The sequence below is a fragment of the Erpetoichthys calabaricus genome, chromosome 4 (genome assembly GCF_900747795.2).
Source record: "Erpetoichthys calabaricus chromosome 4, fErpCal1.3, whole genome shotgun sequence".
NCBI lineage: Eukaryota > Metazoa > Chordata > Cladistia > Polypteriformes > Polypteridae > Erpetoichthys > Erpetoichthys calabaricus.
In genome coordinates this window covers 315,003,484-315,026,020 of record NC_041397.2, presented here as the reverse complement: position 1 = coordinate 315,026,020, position 22,537 = coordinate 315,003,484, and the positions used below count along the sequence as shown (strand labels likewise).

At 43.4% G+C, this 22,537-nt stretch overlaps 1 protein-coding gene across 5 annotated transcripts in view; it reads right to left on the bottom strand.

Moving 5' to 3' along the window:
- Window positions 1–22,537, bottom strand: part of LOC114641152 (uncharacterized) — a 513,154-nt gene that overhangs the window by 47,401 nt on the left and 443,216 nt on the right. For 2 of the 5 annotated variants that reach the window (XM_028790258.2, XM_028790260.2), the window contains exons 1-3: window positions 14,466–14,618; window positions 13,911–14,246; window positions 7,916–7,960 (exon numbers count right to left, since the gene is read on the bottom strand). In XM_028790258.2, coding sequence (XP_028646091.1) covers window positions 7,916–7,960; window positions 13,911–14,246; window positions 14,466–14,547 — 463 coding nt within the window. In that variant the 5' untranslated portion in view covers window positions 14,548–14,618. Of the gene's footprint in view, window positions 1–7,915; window positions 7,961–13,910; window positions 14,247–14,465; window positions 14,619–22,537 lie in introns of those variants that run through there. The other 3 variants (XM_051925981.1, XM_051925979.1, XM_028790259.2) reach the window with 2 other exon arrangements.

Here is a 22,537-nt window from a genome sequence, read left to right as displayed (position 1 = left end):
TATTTTAAGTCTACTGTGAAGGGGATAAAACACATTAAATAGCAACATGTGCTCAGCTCAGTGAGCGGAAGCCAGGGTTATTTCTGGTGGCAAGTGACCAAAACAATCATGAAAGGAAACAGAACTGCAGACGTGTACAAGGTAAACTTCAGCTGAAAATCATAAAGCACTGCAGAGGGTGGTGAAGGCAGCCCAAAAAATGAACAACATTTGTGTGACGATTCACCACCATCAGCATTCTCAGTTCCTACCACTGGCCCTCGCTCAGTTTTGAGAAATCTTGGTAAGCTTAGTGTATTCCAATTCCTGCTGCAGGCATGCCTGATGTTTAACAGCCCGACATGGCGTTGTATGGCATGAGTATAAAAAGCATCAAATTTTTCAAATATTTGCCGGTTGCCGACTAATAGGGACCATCACTTAACAAAAGAATTGCTGTAATTTACCGTTTACGAGTTCGAACTTCGAAAACTGTCAATATCAAATCAAAGTACAAAAGTAGCAATTATTTATGATAATAATGTATATTTACCCCCTCCTTTAACCGCCACCTTATCGTGGTGGAGGGGTTTGCGTGTCCCAATGATCCTAGGAGCTCTGTTGTCCAGGGCTTTATGCCCCTGGTAGGGTCACCCAAGGCAAACTGGTCCTAGGTGAGGGATGAGACAAAGAGCGGTTAAACAAACCTCCTATGATGGATGAAAACTTTGGACAGCGTTTTCCCTCGCCCAGACACGGGTCACCGGGTCCCCCCTCTGGAGCCAGGCCTAGAGGTGGGGCTTGATGGCGAATGCCTAGTGGCCAGGCCTGCACCGATGGGGCTCGGCCGGGCACAGCCCGAAGAGGCAACGTGGGTCCCCCTTCCCATGGGCTCACCACCTATGGGAGGGGCCAAGGAGGTCGGGTGCAGTGTGAGTTGGGTGGTGGCCGAAGGCGGGGACCTTGGCGGTCCGATCCTCGGCTACAGAAGCTGGCTCTTGGGACGTGGAATGTCACCTCTCTGAAGGGGAAGGAGCCTGAGCTAGTGCGCGAGGTTGAGAGGTTCCAGCTAGATATAGTCGGACTCACCTCGACGCACAGCTTGGACTCTGGAACCAATCTCCTTGAGAGGGGCTGGACTCTCTACCACTCTGGAGTTGCCCCCAGTGAGAGGCGCCGAGCGGGTGTGGGTATACTTATTGCCCCCCGACTTGGAGCCTGTTCATTGGGGTTTACCCCGGTGAACGAGAGGGTAGCCTCCCTCTGCCTTTGGGTGGGGGGACGGGTCCTAACTGTTGTTTATGCGTATGCGCCGAACAGCAGTTTGGAGTACCCACCCTTTTTGGAGTCCCTGGAGGGGGTGCTAGAGGGCATACCTTCTGGGGACTCCCTCGTTCTGCTGGGAGACTTCAATGCTCACGTGGGCAATGACAGTGAGACCTGGAAGGGCGTGATTGGGAGGAATGGCTCCCCCGATCTGAACCCGAGCGGTGTTTTGTTATTGGACTTCTGTGCTCGTCACGGATTGTCCATAACGAACACCATGTTCAAGCATAGGGGTGTTCATATGTGCACTTGGCACCAGGACACCCTAGGCCTCAGTTCGATGATCGACTTTGTGGTCGTGTCGTCGGACTTGTGGCCACATGTCTTGGACACTCGGAGAAAGAGATGGGCGGAGCTGTCAACTGATCACCACCTGGTGGTGAGTTGGCTTCGATGGTGGGGGAGGATGCCGGTCAGGCCTGGTAGGCCCAAACGTGTTGTGAGGGTCTGCTGGGAACGTCTGGCAGAGCCCCCTGTTAGAAGTAGCTTCAACTCCCACCTCCGGCAGAACTTTGACCACATCCCGAGGGAGGTGGGGGACATTTAGTCCGAATGGGCCATGTTCCGTGCCTCTATTGTTGAGGCAGCTGACCGGAGCTGTGGCCGTAAGGTGGTCGGTGCCTGTCGTGGTGGCAATCCCCGAACCTGTTGGTGGACACCGGTGGTGAGGGATGCCGTCAAGCTGAAGAAGGAGTCCTACCGGTCCCTTTTGTCCTGTGGGACTCTGGAGGCAGCTGATAGGTACCGGCAGGCCCATCGGAATGCGGCTTTGGTGGTTGCTGAGGCAAAAACTCGGGTGTGGGAGGAGTTTGGGGAGGCCATGGAGAACAACTTTCGGATGGCTTCGAGGAGATTCTGGTCCACCATCCGGCGTCTCAGGAAGGGGAAGCAGTGCAGTGTCAACACTGTATATGGTGGGGATGGTGCGCTGCTGACCTCGACTTGGGACGTTGTGGGTCGGTGGGGGGAGTACTTTGAAGACCTCCTCAATCCCACTAACATGCCTTCCAATGAGGAAGCAGAGCCTGGGGACTCAGAGGTGGGCTCCCCCATCTCTGGGACTGAGGTCACCGAGGTGGTCAAAAAACTCCTTGGTGGCAGGGCCCCAGGGGTGGATGAGATACGCCCGGAGTTCCTCAAGGCTCTGGATGTTGTAGGACTGTCTTGGTTGACACGCCTCTGCAACATCGCATGGACATCAGGGATAGTGCCTCTGGATTGGCAGACTGGGGTGGTGGTCCCCCTCTTTAAGAAGGGGGACCGGAGGGTGTGTTCCAACTACAGAGGGATCACACTCCTCAGCCTCCCTGGAAAAGTCTATTCGGGGATCATGGAGAGGAGGGTCCGTCGGATAGTCGAGCCTCGGATTCAGGAGGAACAGTGTGGTTTTCGTCCTGGTCGCGGAACAGTGGACCAGCTCTATACCCTTAGCAGGGTCCTGGAGGGTGCATGGGAGTTTGCCCAATCTGTCTACATATGTTTTGTAGACTTGGAAAAGGCCTTCGACTGTGTCCCTCGGGGAATCCTGTGGGGGGTACTCCGAGAGTATGGGGTACCGGACCCCCTGATAAGGGTTGTTTGGTCCCTGTACGATCGTTGCCAGAGCCTGGTCCACATTGCCGGCAGTAAGTCGAACCCGTTTCTAGTGAGAGTTGGACTCCGCCAGGGCTGCCCTTTGTCACCGATTCTGTTCATAACTTTTATGGACAGAATTTCTAGGCGCAGCCAGGGTGTTGAGGGGGTCCGGTTTGGTGGACTCAGGATTGGGTCACTGCTTTTTGCAGATGATGTTATCCTGTTTGCTTCATCAGGCCGTGATCTTCAGCTCTCTCTGGATCGGTTCGCAGCTGAGCGTGAAGCGGCTGGGATGAGAATCAGCACCTCCAAATCCGAGACCATGGTCCTCAGCCGGAAAAGGGTGGAGTGCCCTCTCAGGGTTGGTAGCAAGATCCTGCCCCAAGTGGTGGTTCAAGTACCTCGGGGTCTTGTTCACGAGTGAGGGAAGAAGCGTGAGATCGACAGGCGGATCGGTGCGGCATCCGCAGTAATGAGGGCTCTGCATTGGTCTGTAGTGGTGAAAAAGGAGCTGAGCCGCAAGGTGAAGCTCTCAATTTACCAGTCGATCTATGTTCCTACCCTTACCTATGGTCATGAGCTATGGGTAGTGACCGAAAAAACGAGATTGCAAATACAAGCGGCTGAAATGAGTTTCCTCCGCAGGGTGTCTGGGCTTTCCCTTAAAGATAGGGTGAGAAGCTCAGTCATCCGGGAGGAGCTCAGAGTAGAGCCACTGCTCCTCCGCATTGAGAGGAGTCAGATGAGGTGGCTCGGGCATCTGATCAGGATGCCTCCTGGACGCCTCCCTGGTGAGGTGTTCCGGGCATGTCTAACCGAGAGGAGGCCCCGGGGAAGACCCAGGACACGCTGGAGGGACTACGTTTCTCGGCTGGCCTGGGAACGCCTCGGGATTCTCCTGGAAGAGCTAGAAGAAGTGGCCGGGGAGAGGGAAGTCTGGGCATCTCTCCTCAAGCTGCTGCCCCCGCGACCCAACCTCGGATAAGCGGAAGAGAATGGATGGATGGATGGCTGTATATTTACATTATTCATGTGACGTCCTTCAAAACTTCTTCTGTTCACATCTGCTATGGCACACCAAAGGTCACCAAATTTGGGAATGCACACTTCTCTGTAAGGCAGGCTAGGACATGTTGTGGCTCCAAGCTCCAAACTCCCGAAGTTTAAATTTGTGTGAACTGTAGGCCTGCTGAATATGTAATATCATCATGGATTGAATTGGACTTACCTGGTGATGGTGCAAACATGTTACTGAAACTGTGAATTATTAACGCAATGAACTGTGCAAGTTCATAGGCCCGTGTGCTTTGCACAATCTGCACAATCCATTTCTACACCATAGGCTGCTTACCCTGTGGTCTGAATGTAGACGCCAATACCCCAATGTAGTGACAGGGACAATGTGATGCTGCCCTTCAGATGAGACATAAAAACTGAGGCCCTGTTTTTCTGTGGTCATAAAACATCCCTGGGCATCTTTTGAAAAGAGTAGGGTGTATCCTGACGTCCATGGCATAGTCATTCTACCCCCCTAATCATCCCCTGTCTCTAATTGGCTAATCATCTTCACCAGCTTATTAGTGGTGAGCATACTGGTGTAAAAGTGGCTGTCATCATGTCAACCAGGTGGATGCTACACAGTGGTGGTGGTTGAAATGGCTCCCCACTGACTATGTAAGGCACTTTGAGTAGTGAGAACAGCTCTACAGTATATAAATGTAAAGAATTATTATTATTATTATTATTATTATTATTATTATTATTATTATTATTATTATTAAAGGCAGGCAACTGGCTTTCCTAAAGAGAAAATGTAGTAATGTGCACAATGGTGCATTTTGGTGCATCTTTGTGTTAAAATTATGCTGCAAATCACATTTTAAAAATATTGGTATGAATAGTCCATCCAGTATTTATTTTTAATTTACATTTTTGTGCTACCAAAGGAAATCACCAAAGAGACGATTTGAGAATACATTACAACCAATTGTACTATACAATAATATACAGTGCAGTATAATAACATATATTTATCATGTACAAAAATAAATGAAGAGTAAAATGAACAGGAACTTGAATCGAATGAACACCTTCAATAACATTTAATTTGAAATTAAACACATTGGGTCAAATGAAGTAAACAAGTCACATAGACAAACTAATGGGTAGTGTGGTGGCTTAATGGCTCTGTGGACGTCCAACTGCACAGATCTATTGTGGTGTGTGGTGTGCGTTTGTGTGCTCAGTTCTTTCTGTTCATCATCCAGCCTGTGTTCTAGTAGGACAAACAAGCTGCTGGCTGTCTTCATTCATATATTTCTTTATACATGTGTGTGGTTCCATGTGTGCGTACATAAAGATTTAAATAAATAGTGCATCTTAGCAACTACTAATGCAAACATTTTGCAAATTGATAGTCCTGATCCTATGACTAAACAGAGTGGACTGCAACAGTCCTGGTTAATTAAACCATTTCTACGACAGTCATCGTTGGACATAGATTGAAGGATATAGCGATAAATACCAGACCATAAACAATAGGCCTGGGGCCAGTAACAAGGCAAACACGATGCAACTCATTTGAAGAAGATAAGCCCATTTATTGCTTAACCTATCATTGTATATGGATTTTGGTATTTAGGTGGATATCTCGTAAACTATTATTTTAAAATGCTCTACCTTGGATGGGATGTGGACATCCAGGAGTGCCGCACAAAACAAATAAATACGTAATTTTCCAAGAAAAACTGTAATTTTAATTTGTAAAAATTACTTCTTATTTTCCACAATCACACATTTAGACAACATGAAAACAATTAACTTATCTTGACTCTTTTAATGTCATACAGTCAAAATCAGAGCTTAACTCAACAGTGAATTTTTTGATCCATCACTAAACTTTCATTCACACGGAAGTAAAAAACCTACTGTGCTCCTGAGCAGTGGCGTGAACGAGAGCCACAGAATTGAATTTGTTTTACTGTTTCAGATTATTTGCATTGCAGAAATAATCAATGATTTCCAAGTCAAAAAAACATTAAATCCCTCCCTAAAAACACGGATCACTAATTATAGTATCAGCTTTGAGAACCGAATCTTGTGTGTTTTGCTCATCACTAGACCAACACACCACATCCAAACCTCTCAAAAACAAATTCTGAGCTGTCAGTTACCTTTGTAAATGAAGACTTCTCTTCTCTTTGAGATCTGGCCTGAAATAAACTGCTTTCAGGCTGGGTTCATATTTCCTCTTTTTGACACTTTCACATTTCCTACTTCTTTCTGCTCTAACATTTTTTTTTTTCAAATGGCCCTTAGGTGTTCACTGAACACTGAATGATAAACTTCTAAACAGGACTGTCAGTGACATCAAGATGCCGGTCTGCTTATGATTCCAAGGATTAATAAAATAACAGTGGGAGGTCATCAAGCTTTTAGTTACAGGGCCCCTAAACTGTGGAATGGTCTGCCTGCTACTATAAGAGATGCCTTTTCAGTTTCATATCCCGGCTGAAGACTCACTACTTCAGTTTAGCACACCCTGACTAGAGCTGCTGATTAACTGTACAGACTGCATCTCTGTTGTTAGTCATTAGCCCTTAAACATAAGTAACATGACAGTTATAATTGTATACTAACCCTCACCTATTCTGTTTCTCTTCTCAGTACTCAAATGTGGCACTTGGTGCCCACTGACCACCTGCCAAGTTGTTTTACCTGCCTAAGGAAAAGTCATCCCTGATGGAGGATCAGAGGAATCATCAGGTACAGAGGGGTCCTTTCATCGGATTGGCTGGCCCAGCGCTATCCCAGCCAAGGAATGGCCAATAGGGGGAGGCAGCTTGATGGCTGAGGTCTCCAAGACTCTAAACGAATCCAGATTGTATTCTGTGATATCATCTACTGTTGAATTCTTCTCTGTACTTGTAATATTTCTATTGCACTATTATTGTAAGAGCCATTTTCCTTGTTCTATAAGAATAACAAATATTTCTTAGATGACAATGCATAAATAACGGGAAGTTCCTATAACCCCCGTAAATAGAATTGCAGTGGTTTATTCTTACCATTTCTAACAGCTTGGAGTAAACATTATTCTTCAGTCAGCTAGTGATAGCCTTGCCTTGTATAAGGTGTAGAGGCATACGTTTTTTAACTGTGATCGCACGTCACCATGCCTGGGCACTTGCCTATGTGCCAACCGGCTTACGAGCCTTTTGAGTGTGTGAAGCAAATATGTACTTAACAGCACTTAATTTATGTGTTGTGCCGTACGTAAAGCGTACAGAAGAAAAAGCTAAGAACCTTTAAGTAGAGAAAAAGAAATTAACTTTTAAGTAGAGAAGAAGAAACGTGACCGCACGTAACAGTGCTCGATGGCCTATGGGCTCTTTGAATGTGAGAAATAACAAGTAAAGAAAACTTGTTTACTTAAGTACCGCACCGTACGCCAAGGCGTACAAAAGAAGAAATTAAGAACCTTTAAGTATAGAAATAACTAAAGTCTTTCAAGAAAAGCTAAGTTTAAAGAAGATACATTTTTCCTTTTTTTTGCCTTTTATTCTACATATGTAACTATTTTTTCTTTTATTCTTGTGTGGACTATTTGCTTTTACCTTTCACTAAATACCTTTAAAACGAACTCTTGGACTCTGAGAATTCTTTTGACACACGTCTTACCCGTGCCGGATGACACCTTATATATTTCAGCAGCTATAATTATATTGTATTGAGGATGACTTGTGTTCGGTTCTATGTATTGTATTGTATTGATCCCCTTCTTTTTGACACCCACTGCATGCCCAACCTACCTGGAAAGGGGTCTCTCTCTGAACTCTCCTTTTCCTTGTCTTCATAGAGACAAGAGGAGGGGCTACTAAAGCTCATTGCGGCACTTCTTGTGTGATTTTGAGCTATTCAAAAATATATTGTATTGTATTGTATTGTATTGTATTGTTCCACACACACAGTACGCTACAGTAAGGACACCAGTCAGTCAGCTACAGACAAACACACTAAAGAAAGTTGTACCTACCGGTGGAATATTCTGAGTTGCTGAAGTTACTTGGATTTTCCCTTTCTGTCAGAAAAAAAGCAAGTAAAACACTCAGTCACTGATTTCTGCCACAGTGGATATTAATCAGTGTCTAGCATATTAACTTCTTTTTTGCATTTCACCTCCTTCAATATCCTGGAATAAGTCAATATGCTTGTTCTTTAAATCTTCTCTCGTGTTATGGGATCTCTTCTGTAATACTGAGACCAAAGCCCCATATGATATCTCATAACATTTTCTAAAGGATAAATCCTAAATACCCAAGTGTTAAATAAGTCAACGATCTATAACCCTCTTTAATCTCAAAGTTTTCAAGCTGTCTCAACCCTTTCCTATAAAGTGTCATTTATGGGATTTTACTCATTCCAAGTAAAACTTGACATGAATTTAAATTCAACTTTATTTTCCACATAGTTACCAAAGTCTGAATTCTCATGTTTTATTTAAATGGAAATATTTAGTTATACCAGTTTTTATAGCTATTGTGAAATATTAAAGAAGATGTGATTGCTTTTTCCTCATATAAAATATATACACAATTACTGTATTCTATGGATTATGAAAGTTTTTGGACCCCTGAACATTTTTTGAATTTTGTTTTGTTGCAGCCTTTTGCTAAAGTAGTTTAAATCGACTTTCTTCCTCATCAAGCAACAATCAATACCCAAGAATGACACGATTTTAGAAATTATTTAAATTTATTAAAAAATAATGTGAAACTGTCAACTGTATTCAGATATTTTCCTACAATGCCTGAAATTTGGCTCAGGTCCATATCATTCCATGGGATACTTAACGTCTTGTTTGCAGGGCATCGGTGCTCAGTTTAATCAATTGGACATGATTAGAAGAGGCACACACTTGTCTGCAGAAGGTCCTACAGGCGTGCAAACAACCAAGCCATGAGGTTAAAGGAATTGCCCGTTGAGTTTAGAGACAGGAGTGTGTCGAGGTGCAGATCTGGGAAAAACTACAACAAAAAAATATCTGCAGCATTGAAGGTTCCCAAGAGCACAGTGGCTTCATAATTTTTAAATGGAAGAAGTCTGGCAACCCCTAACGGGAGCAGCCGAAAGAAGAAGAAGAAGAAGAAGTCTGGAACAACCACGACTCTTCCTAGATGTGGCCATCCAGACAAACTGAGCAATCTGGAATGAAGGGCTTTGGTAAGAGAAGAGACAACAAACCCCATGGTCACTGTGGCTGAGTTCCAGACACCTCATGTGGAAATACAATAAACTTCCAGAACTGTAATACACACTGTAACACTCTACTATTCTGGGTTTTATGACAGTGGATAGACAGAATCTTCTCTTTTTAAAAGGACAATTGGGAGACCACTCGGAGTTTACAGAAAAAGGCACAAAAAGGACTCTCAGACTGTGAGAAATAAGATTGACATCATGTCAGGAGGAAGCCAGGCGCGTTGCTCAACATTTCTGCAGTAGCTTTACAACAGTGAAGCATGGTGATCGTAGCATCATGCTGTGAGGTTGTTTTTTGGGGGCAAGGACTGGGTGGCTAAACAGAGTTGAGAGAAAGCTGAAGGAGGAAATTATAAAGATAACCTTAATGAAAACCTGCTCCAGAGTGCACTGGGCCACAGGGTTAACTTCAAACTGGACAATAATCCTAGGAACAAAGAAAAGACAACACAGAGGAGAACAATGTGAATGTCCTTATGTGGCCCTGCCAGAGTCCAGACTTGAACCAACCTGAACATCTATTGATAGAGATCTGAAAATAGCTGTCCACCAACGGTCTCCAGCCAACCTGACAGAGCTTAAGAAGATCCACAGAAAAGAATGACAGGAAATTCCAAAATCCATGTATGTGAAGCTTGTTGCATCCTACCTAAGAAAACAGCAGTCTGGAATGGCTGCCATTATGTACTACAATGAAGTAAATGGTCTGAATACTTGTGTCAAGGGGATATTTCAGCTTTTGAGTTTTAATACATTTGCACAAAACACACTAAAATCCTATTATTCTGGGGTATTAAGTGTTGCTTGATTAAGGGAAAAAATGAATTTCAATGATTTTAGCACAAGGCTGCAACATAACTAAATAAGTAAAAAAATGAAGAGATCTGAAGACTTCCTGAATCAACTGCATATCTATTTTACATACGCCTATCTATTTCAAAAAGTATGTCATGCTGAATGATGTTGCCTGGCATTCACCATGGTGCCCACAGACTCCTTTGCACTTTCATGCTCTCATCTGTGAAGAGAATGGGGCACCAATGGCGGTGCTGCCAGTTGTGGTATTCTCTGGTGAATGCCAATCGAGCTGCTCGGTGGTGGGCTGTGAGCAAAGGTCACACTAGAGGACCCTCATGTGCAGCTCTCCTTGTGTAACAGCCAGGTATCTCCTAGTATCTACTTCATGCCCTTGAGACCTTCTTGCGACGGTACTGCTGTCAATGTCCTGCTCTACTGACAGACTGAGGAGATCTATCTATCTATCTATCTATCTATCTATCTATCTATCTATCTATCTATCTATCTATCTATCTATCTATCTATCTATCTATCTATCTATCTATCTATCTATCTATCTATCTATCTATCTATCTATCTATCTATCTATCTATCTATCTATCTATCTATCTATCTATCTATCTAAACAGGATATTTTACAGTTGTTTTCCAAAGGGAGCCCTACATCCTGTCACTTACACTCAAACTAAGCTGATTTGTTGAGAACCTTGTCTGTAGTCCTTGCTCCTTCTATGGTGGACACCATTACTGTAATATAAACAATATAGTAGTATTGCCCCCAGTTCCTACCACATTGCTACTTTAAGATATCTGTTAAAGTAAGATTTTATATGTTCTAGAGATTTTTAGACCAAGTTTAGATACTTCCTTTAATTTCAAAGGTTTTACAGAAACATTTCATCCTGCAGCATAAGTGCTATCTGGAAGTTATTTCAGACTGGCTGGAGCAGTGACTGTCTTTACATGAGCTGTAAATGACATTGGTTATTGGTCTTCTGCAGTGTAGGGAACATCTGGCTTATTATCTACATCAGCTTAAGATGAAGCAGTATACAGTGTGCAAGGAATGGGTGTTTAAATGATCACAGGACAAGATAAGGAGCTTGTGGTTGACCAATTTGGTGGAAGGAGCAAAAGCACACAAATGGGCTATTTTCATGAGACATATTCTTACTTCTTCTTAAAATTAACTTGCAGTAATAAACCTGATTGTGAAGATAGTTAAGAGCAGATATTTTTCTTTTAGGTTAACCAATTCCATCTCAACCATACTCTTTTAAGACATTCGCAAAATGAAAGAGCTTTCTCAAAAAACATACCAGTCTGTGGTGGTGTCATTCATAATGCGGTGTTTTAATTCTATTTACTTTATGTGTATGGATGTAACACCAAGAGAAATGCCATGTCTACTGTGTGCAAGTCTGCTTTTTTGTTTAACCAGAATGGAGGTTATTTCATGTGACAGATTTCCAAGAAACTGAAGATTTCATACAAAGGTGTAGTGAGAAGTCAAGCAAAATGACCCCTTTTATTGGCTAACTGGTCAGATTACAATATGCAGGCTTTCGAGGCAACTCAGGCCTCTTCTTCAGGAGAGATGTAGTTAGCCAATAAAAGGTGTCATTTTGCATGACTTCTCACTACATTCATAATGGCTAACACGGTGTAACACCCTAGTAATACAAAAGTGTATTATTGTCCTGAGAGAAAAGTTGATCAGACCAGGATCAAAAAAAAGAAAACCCAGACATATACCATATATACTCGTGTTTAAGTTCTCCTACGGATAAGTCGGGGCTTGATTTTACCATATAATTTCCAGTATTTTATAAGTCGAATGTGGAATATTCATGCTATTGGACCAAGAGATTCTGATATGCTAACGCCCACCATAGAAAGTAACCACAGAGCACACACCCCGTTTTTATTCTATGTATTGTGCCTACGTAACCACATGGCAATACCTGAACTATTCCAAAGCGACGTTTACACTGTTTTGTGTTTTTTGTATCTCACACCCTCATACACCTTTATCATAAGAGCATCCCTTATCTACGATGGAGCGTACGATCAGAAGAAAATATAAAGCTGGTTTTAAGTTAAACGTCGTTGAAGTAGCAAAAGAAATTGCTAATTGCGCTGCTGTAACAAAACTTGATGCGTCTGAGAAACTGATGTGAGATTAGATGAGGCAAGAAGATGTAAAAAAAAATGTAAGTGTTGCATTTTTGAACGGGCGTACAAATCGGGATCTGATTTTATGATCGATTTTTCGGGTTTCAAGACCCTACTTATACGAGTAGTATAAAAACCAGAGAAATTCACAAAGTCATCCCCTTTACTATTCCAGATTTCCTTTGCACCTTTGGCTTTGTGAAGATTTGGTATAAGTTTCTCTGAATATATATACAGTATATACATATATATGTATTATGTTGCTTTATTTCTCTTTGTATCATCCACTGATTTTAACATCTCATACTTTTAAATACATGATTAAAGATTTTTTTTTCATTTTTGCATGAAATGTTATGTGAAGTTTCTAATCATGCAAAACATTCCATATATTACGTAATAAACATTGGCCTATTGGACAGTCATGCACTTTATATGAGTTGCACTACTTCTACTTGTTCTGGTTTGTTTGTTGTTCTCTGCCCAGCTCTCACTAATTCCACTGACTAGATGTAATAAAGTGCATACGATCTGAACGAGGCCACGATAAATGACATGTTTGTCTTCTCTCATGTCATGTTTTTATAGCTTCAAGATTAAAGGTGGAACAGAAGATCATTCAAACCTGGTTTATAATTTTTATCTCATCAAATGTTTTTTCATATTGTAAAAATGTTGCCTTATAAAGAAGAGAATGTGTTACATGGGTGATGCATGCAGAACATGTTTTTGGAGAAAGACACTGGGCAGAGGGGTGTTAGTGAATGAGGTCCTCAGTCTACTGTCAGGTCCTCTGTGAAGGAATCCATATTACTAACCGAGAATGGTAAACCGGATGGCATGGACGAAGGTACACGGCGATGGGACCATGAGACGTACTGCGCAGGTGCGTACAGCGCACGTCTCATAAACCGCACACGAAGTTGTATCCACCGCGCACGAAGGACTCACGGCCCAAAAACGAAAGAGCTCAATGAGAAATGAAGCAACAATGCGCCCATAGCTAACGACTAATGACACAGCCACACAAAAAAGAGGATTCTGCGCTGCAGCCCAGATTCAAACTGAAGAGGCTACGGAGGCCCCACAGGTCTACAAAGATGGTACGGAAGGCGCGGGAAAGTACGAAAGGCAAAGGCGCCTACACAGCATAGTGAAACCCGACATAGTACGGAAGGCGCAGGCGTCAACGCCATAATGTGAGTGGCACTACTGCGGAGTGAAGTCGCAGGCGTCACCGCCATATTGTGAGTGGTACTACTCCGGAGTGAAGTTAGGAATAATGTGCTGCTTGGGATTGTACAAACCGCTGAATGCTTTACACCAAATTCAAACACAATACAGCTCAACGATACAAACACGAGCCCACCTGGATAAGATCAATGAACGCAGGCGCCTATAACGCGCGTCTGAAACTGCGGAAGCAAAGCAGGCATGGGTTCAAAACGAACAAGCTCGACTGACGGTATATAAACACGAGCCCGCCTGAATAAAATTAAAGAACGCAGGCGCCTACAATGCGCGTCTGAAATGCTGCGGGTAAAGCGGGCACAGCTCCAAAACGAACGAGCTCGACTAATGTATTTCAGGATACCCAACGCCAGGGGTAGGCAAGGGAAGCAAGTAGGGGGCAGAGCCCCCTTGTAAAACATAACTGACTGTGTCATCCTCGCCAAGCTGAAAATGGCTGTACAAAACAAAATATTCATTCACTAGACTATGAGAGCTCGTGATCAATCATTTGGAACTCCTGCATATCTGAATAAAGACAAAGTAACACTTGATTGTGGTCTTACCGTTCACAGTGAGGTGAATCCCATCGTTGAACATGAGGGGGTCTTGTTTGGGACTGACACAGTAGTAAATTGCAGTGTCATTGTGGGTTACATTCTTGATGACTAAAGTGTGACCTTCTTTACATGTGAACTTCTCTCCAGATTTAGTGTAGAGAGAGTATTCTGAAGACTGAGCTCCAACTGTCTGCAGTATGGCATGAGGAGGCTGGCAGGACAACTGTCTGTACCAAAGCATCGGAGAGTTACCACTGCTGAGTGAACAGTTCAGAGACACGGTGTCACCTGGGAGAGACGTCACTGTGTGGCTCCAGGAATGAAGAAAAAAGGTGAGAACACCTACAACAGAATGACAAAACACAATACGCATCTGTGAATCCACAACAAGAGCAAAGGCTTTCAATACCTATAGCTGGAAGTAGGAACGTATACAATTAAATGTGACTGAAAACACTTTGAACACAGTGCATGATGCCAACTAAAGGTTCAGAGATTTTTAATGCATTGTGACAACAAGAACAGCTCAGAAAAGAATGATTAATGACCCGTGTGTCTTACCTAATAACGAGATTTCCAAATGAAGAACAGGAGAAGCGCTCATGGCTTTCTTTTGCAGTGTGGAGGCGCCTTTCCCCACCATGAAACCAGAACGTCTTAGCGTCACACGGTGAATGTGACAGATGTGCTCTGTGCTTTGCAGTTAACTCCAGTCTGCCGAAATGCTCGTGCGTCAAAGGCCAAAAGGGAGCCACCTACTTCCTGAACTTGTGATCTGGCAGAAAGTGAGGCAGACGGTAAGGCACATCGGAGAACTTTTCAACTTGCTTGAAGACTTCTGCTTTTTATAAAAGTTTAAAAGTGTATTATTTAAGTGGTTTATTATGTAATTAATGAAAGAAATACTGTAATATGGGAGAAAATCTTCTGAAATTAAGTTACTGGAATTTATTACACCATGGAAAAAACAAACAAAAAATGATGTTCTAAATTAAGTTGAAATTGAGAATGAAGCGATGTCAGGTAAAGTTCAAATCATTCATTGATGTAACCCTAGTTCACCAGTAAAGTGACATCCACAATCTAGTCATATATTGAGATGTCATTGTAAGTCCCTGCTGTCCAGCAGCACTTGAGTAAAACATCACATATCGTACTCAGAAATACAGTTGAGGATTACAGTGAGGCTGGAGATTCTCATGGCCACATCAGTCGCAAGGCAAGACGTAAGACAGGATCAAGACCCCCACATACCTTAGGAGCTGAAGCTCAAAAAACCCATCCCAACTTCACTTCACCAGACACACGCACACACTCACAATCCATGAAGATCACATCTGTCAGCAATAAATCGGGCACAGGCATTGAAGGAGCAAAGAAAAATCCAAACCTTCTGTTGGGTTATCGTTACCTTCCTTTTTGTTTATTTGTGAATTACAAATCAAGTCAAGTCAAGTCATGTCAAGTTGGGGAGTATACACTGGTACAGCGGGTTGTCGCACCCACTACATGACGAAATAACTCGGGATCCCGATTGGCAACCCCCCAGGCAGACACGCGGCCCAGTCCTACCCTCCGGAAATGACCCTCTATCTGCCGCAGCCAGGTGTTATATGGGCGACCCCTGGGCCTGGTCCAGCCACTTGGGTCCCCAACCATGAGGATCTTATGAGCTGGATCACCCTCGGGGAAATGCACCACATGACCGTAGTGCCGTAACTGATGCTCTCTCACAATGCAGGTAAAGTGTCTCATTCGGGACTCCATGAGCAACTGCTCATTCAACACAAAGTCAAACCAACGGTACCCAAGGATTTTCTGGAGAGACACAGTACCAAAGGAGTCCAGACTTCATCTCAGATCACTGGATAGCGTCCATGTCTCACAACCATATAGCAAGACAAGAAGCACCAGGACTCTAAACACTTGGACCTTCGTCCTTTTGCAGCGATATCGGGAGCGCCACACACCCCTTCTCATGACCCCCCCATGCTCTCCCAATCTGTCTACTGACTTCACAGGAAGAGTCACCAGAGACACGAATGTCACTGCCAAGGTAAGTAAACCTCTCGATAAGGTCGACACTCTCGCCGCAAACAGACACACTGCTGATGGTTGTGCTCAAGAGGTCATTAGAGGCCTGGCTCGTAGTTTTTATCAGGACACTCACAAGCCCAGACACTCAGACTCCTCACTCAGTCTCTCGAGCACCCCGATCAGAGCCTCCATTGACTCCGTGAAGATCACAGCATCGTCAGCAAAGTCAAGATACGTGAATCTTTCTTCACCAACAGATGCCCCACAGCCGCTGGACCCCACGACCTGCCCAACACCCAGTCCATGCAAGTACTGAACTGAGTAGGAGCAGAACACCCCCCTGATGAACCCCAGAATCAACTGGGAAAAACACATAGGTTCTGCCTCCACTCTGCACAGCACTCACAGTATCAGTGTATAGGCCAGCCATGATATCCAGCAACCTCGAGGGGATCCCGCAAACCCTCAGGCTGTCCCACAGATCAGCTCAATCAACTGAGTTGAACGGTTTATGAAAATCGACAAAGGCTGCAAAGAAACTCTGCCGATATTCGCAATTGTGCTCCATGATAACCCTCAGGGCCAGGATGCGGTCGATGGTAGACTTCTTAGGCGTTAAACCAGACCGTTCCGGTCACTGGTAGGTGAGCAAGTGATCACGGATCCTATTGAGAACGACCCCAGCAAGGACCTTACCTGGCACCGACAGCAGTGTTATCCTCCTGTAGTTGCTGCAATCCAGGCGATCACCCTTCCCTTTCCAGATAGGGACGACAAGTCCCGTTTTCAAGTCTGTTGGGATGATGCCAGTCTCCCAAATGGAAGCAAAGATTGTTTGCAATGCCAGGAGGACAGCCTTACCACCAGCCTGGAGAAGTTCACCCCGGATACCACAGGTCCCTGCAGCCTTTCCTCCCCTCAGCAGGGTCACCACCTGTACAATCTCAGTGAGATTGGGTGGTTCACAGCTAATTGGAGGATCAGCCCCAAGAACCGTGGACCCAGAGATATCCAATGTCCTAGCCGGAGGATCAGCTTTGAACAACTGCTCACAGTAGCCAGCCCAGCGGGTCACAACTGCAGTGTCATACATCATCAATTACAAATAATGTAAAAAAAATAAACTGACGAGTGCAACATCACATCTAAGGAAAATGCTGACAACGCAGCTACAAGATGTCCATTATAGATTTTTATAAGGCTCCAAAGATGATATGTTACTGAGAGCTTTGGGTTTGTATATTTGCACCAGATAAAATGAATGCCCTTTCTTATGGCTTTGGCATTATTTTGTGCATCTTGTCTCCTGCAGTGTCCTCATCATCCTCCTCATTGTTGTACACCTCGGTGTCACTGGAGTGGGATACAGCAGAATCAGACTGCGCATCGCTTTTGAGCCTTTTCCTGATCTGACTCTCTGTAAGGGCATCAGAATGGCTTCATTCACAGTGCTTGTTCAAATGACCTTTTATTTCCTTTTTCTGAACAACTTTCTCATTTTGAGTGACCATCAATCTCGACTTTTTGTCTTTTTTGTGGCACAGTAAAACATCAAATGTGTGATCTCAATTAAATGACCACTGTGACACCTGCTGTTATGTCCTGCCCATCCTGGCCTCATGTGTTTCTTTTCAAAGCTTTCTATTTAGGTCTGATTGGACAGGCTTACCAGCATGAGATCGAGGTCAGGTAGAAGTGTGTGCTGGATAGAAGATTGCTGTGGGGTCCCATGATGTCAGTGAAAACTTGAATCTTTCTGTTCTGTTATTAAGCATTTTTGTCTCTCACATGTTAAGAGACAAGCCCCACCGCCCCCCCCATCTGGATCACCCTAATGGTAGTTCTGGCCATGCCTAGAGGAAAAGCCAGTTAATATGGAGGTGTTAACATGGACATTTAGGGAATCACATACACATCAATAGGCAAGTGAGGAAGAAACCCCTCACTGACATGGGGACAACTTGCAAACATAGTATTGAAAATCAGAGTGCTAGATCAACAAGGCAGCAGAAGCACAAAACTCTGTGCCACCATGCTGGATGTTGTGATGGACAGCACCCATGGGCTGCCACCTCTTGCAAGATGAGTGCTCGATCATTACCTGGCCAGTAGGCCAGGATGAAGGAAGAAGAAAACATTTCAGCTTCTCTCCAGGAGATGCCATCGATATGAAAAGTGTGTTAGCATCCTTGTTGGCATGGAACAAGTACATTTACCCGGCCAAGTGGTAAGCACAATGGAAGGACAGTGTGAGAAAATGAGTACATGACTATGGTCTACCCAAACTGCTAGATGGCAGCATCCCTGGGCCTCAGTACCTAAATGGACACCTGCAGGTCATGATGGGAATGTTACGGAAGTAGATCAACCTTGTTGGGTTCCGTGGGTGCCTCATGGGGTTGCTGTAGGGATTTATTATCCCTGCTTTTCGGGATTTCTGCTTGATCCAGAACTGCGTCCACTGGGCTTTACTCTAGGGGTTAGGTGGAAGAAGGCAAAAGAATACTTGGGTTTGGGTCATGTTTAAAGGCTTTGTAAGGTATTTGGGATAATAAAACCCAATGTTTGAACCCAGGACTTGTGTCATGGTGGTTGTCTGTGGTTTGGAGCTCTCTTACACCACATAGCGGTCACAATGGTAAAGACAATAGTGAAAAAATATTCTATAGGGCAGTTTAGAAAAATACTGCACACTCCATGTTCCTGCAACTCTATCTCGAAGGATGGAAGTGTAAAGAGTGCATACTGTAACCACAAGGGGGCGCCACTGAGCCCCAAACTGGCGTTATGTTCATTTTCTTAGTTCATGTAGAAGCAGTGTGGGACATGGATATGATGGTATTATAATTATTTAATTTCAACAAAACACACACATATATAACACATATACTGTATATGTCATTGTGTTCTACACTGTGATCAGTTATCCGGGAGATTTCCTGTCTCTTTAATAGATGTTTGGGGTCTGGGAGTGCAAGGACAGTTCAGGTTACCAGGAGAAGTTCTGACAGATACAATGTTGCCCAGCACATTTTCAGGTTCAAATAAAATATTTTTTTTTGTAACAAATAGTATTCCAATTAAACACCAGCCAAAATACACAAGTGTAATCAAAGATCCTCCTCCTTTCATTCTCCTGATGAGTGTCGCCTGCTGCCTCCCGACTCTGACTCTCTGAGCTTCTTTTAAACAGGACATGGAACTTCTTCTGGTGTCACAGGACAAGTTGTCCAAAGCACTTCCGAATGGTGTGGAAACCAGGACAGTCCCAAAAGACTCTAGCTGCAAGTCTCCAGAGCTCCACTCCATTGAGGGGCTTGTCCTTGCATCGTATGTCAGTGATACGCCTGGTTACACTATAGTTAAGATTAGCGCTGGGCGAGGGTTAGCTGACTCAAGTCGAGTAAAACAGGTGAGAAAAATCTGCAATCCAACTGGCTGCCCAGCAAAGCTACTGGATCACAGAGCTGTGAAGGTCTGCAGCTGGACCCACTCAACAGTCCTCACTTGGCAGCCCCCTGTGCTGGCACCCAAGAGCCCAGAGAAGGCTACGTTTCTAGACTCAAATTTCTATTCTACCCTGTGGGTGTCCAAGCTGGGTTCAACCCGGTGAAACACTGCTGTTCATCCAGTCCATCCATTACCCTTTGGTCCTAGTTGGGAAGTAGACTACCAAGCCTTCCAGCCTCCAGTCCCACCATCCTTTCATTATGGTCTCCAGGCTGGGCAACAAATCATCCTCCATCCAGGCCAGGATGCCCGTCCTTCTTCCGTGGCAATTAGATAGATAGATAGATAGATAGATAGATAGATAGATAGATAGATAGATAGATAGATAGATAGATAGATAGATAGATAGATAGATAGATAGATAGATAGATAGATAGATAGATAGATAGATAGATAGATAGATAGATAGATAGATAGATAGATAGATAGATAGATAGATAGATAGATTACAATACATATGGAGCTGTTCTACAGGTGTCAGATGTGACATGAATAAAATGTTTAATTGAGTTAAACCCCACAAAGCCACTGGCCCAAATGATAGCCCATCCTGTGATCTGAAGGCATGCACTACCCAGCTGTCATGGGTGTACACTAACATCTTCACCTAGATGCTGCTTTTTGGAACATCGCTGCTGTGTTCAAGAAAACCACCATTATACCTGTGTCAGGGATATCTGCAGTTTCCTACATGAATGACTATTTGAGTAGTGGGAAAAGCTGTATATAAATGTAAAAAAATATTATTATTATTATTTGTCCATCACTTTAACCTCTGTGGTGATAAAGAGTCCACAATAAATCCACAATAACCACATCCCTGCTACACTGGGTCCACAGCAGCTTGCACACTAGAACGAAAGATCTGTGGATGATGGCTTCTCTCTCTTCCTGCACACTACTCTGGATCATCTGAAAAGGAAAAACATGACAATGTCAGGATGCTGTTCAACAACAACAACAACAACATTTATTTCTATAGCACATTTTCATACAAATGATGGAGCTCAAAGTGCTTTACATGATGATGAAAGAAAAAAATATAAAAATTTGGCAATACTAACCACCAGGCACCCTAACATAAATGATTTCAATCAGTCCTCATGGTTTTCAGGCTTCATGTGGAAGAATTTGATGATGATGGTCTTGTGGACCTCTGGCCTTCAATCCATCAATGTAGGGACATCACGGTGATCTGATCAGGTGGAGGTGGCGCAGATCGCCACCACAGAAAACCGGAAAAGATCAGAAGAGAAAGTAGAAGTTAGTACGGATTTCAGAGCCATGAAAAAAAAAAGATAATTCAATGCATATATAGAATATCAGAGTTACACTAAAATGAAGCTCTGAGAAAACCATGTTAAAGTAATGTGTTCGTATCAGTTTTTTGAAAGTGCCCCACCGTATTAGCCTAGCGAATTTCTATCGGTAAACTCTTATTCCAGATTTTATGTGCATAACAGCAGAAGGCCGCCACACCACTTCTTTTAAGTTTAGCTCCTGGAATTATAAGCAGACCTTCATTTGAAGATCTAAGGTTACGATTTGGAGTGTAAGGTGAAAGACATTCTGAAATATAAGATGGAGCAGATAATGTAAGGCTTTGTAAACCATCAGCAAGATTTTAAAGTCAATTCTAAATGACACAGGTAACCAGTGTAGTGACGCTAAGACTGGCGTGATGAGCTTGAATTTTGTTTTCTTAGTTAAGATTCTACCAGCTCCATTCTGCACTCATTGCAATCAATTGATGTCTTTTTTTTTTGGTGGTCCTGAGAGGAGTGCGTTACAGTAATCTAGTCAACTGAAAACAAAAGCGTGAACTAATATCTCAGCATCTTGCAATGTTATAAAAGATCCAACTTTTGCTATATTTCTTAAGTGAAAAAATGCTGTCCTAGTATCTGATTAATATGTGATTTAAAATTCAGGTCACACTCAATAGTATTCAGGTAAATTCTTTACCTCTTTACCTGACTTTTAATCCTAATGCATCAAGTTTATTTCTAACAACCTTATTATATCCATTTTTGCCAATCAGTAGAATTTCTGTTTTTTCCTTATTTAGTTTGAGAAAATGACTACTCATCCTTTCAGAAACAACAAGTAAGACATTGGGGTCAATGAATCAAGAGAGTCAGGGTCATCAGGCGCTATTGATAAATACAGTTGTGTGTTGTCACCATATCTCTGGTAGCTCACGTTGTGCCCTGAGATAATCAGACCTAATGGAAGCATAGAGATAGAAAAGAGCAGAAGACCCAGGATAGAGCCTTGTGGACCACCATATAGAATATCAATTGTCTTTGAAGTATAATTACCACAACTATCAAAGAATTTTCTTCCTGTTGTGTAAGACTCAAACCAATTTATGGAACTACCAGAGAGGCTCACACATTGACTAAGGCGATTTCTAAGAATATTGTGGTCAATGGTATCAACTCAGATCAAAGAGGATGAGAACAGATAAACGGCCTCTGTCTGCATTTACCTGCAAGTCATTGACTACTTTAATAAGTGCAGTTTCTGTACTATTTAATATAGCTCTGCCTTTAACAGCTTTGTGCCCACCAGCCTGGTGTTGAAGATGTGGCCGGGTGTTTGACTTCCTGACAAGTACACCTCAGTCAGTAAGGACTGGCAAAAAGAACCCAAATGTGCTGTCCACCAACATTTGTGTTCTGCAAGGCTGCCACCTCAGCCCACTGCTGTGCAGTCAGTCTATGCACCTATGACTGTATAGCAAAGCATGAGAGCAGCGGCATCATCAAGTTTATGGACAATATCACTGTGATTGTCCTCATCAGTGACAATCAGTGCATTTACATGGGCTTTAATAACCCAATAATTCACAGAGATCTGGTTCCTAAAATGCCATGTATACCCTTATTCTGGTTAGATTAGCCAACTAGACTGGTCTCTGACAAACCATGTTAATACATGTAGATTTCTCCATGACTAACTCAGTTATGTGGCCATGTAAACCCTTAACTGGGTTACTTTTTGTAGTCTGTACACATCTGTTACACTCTGTTCACCTGCACATGTCTTAGCTTCACACACACTTTCAGCAGTATTGGGTTGAA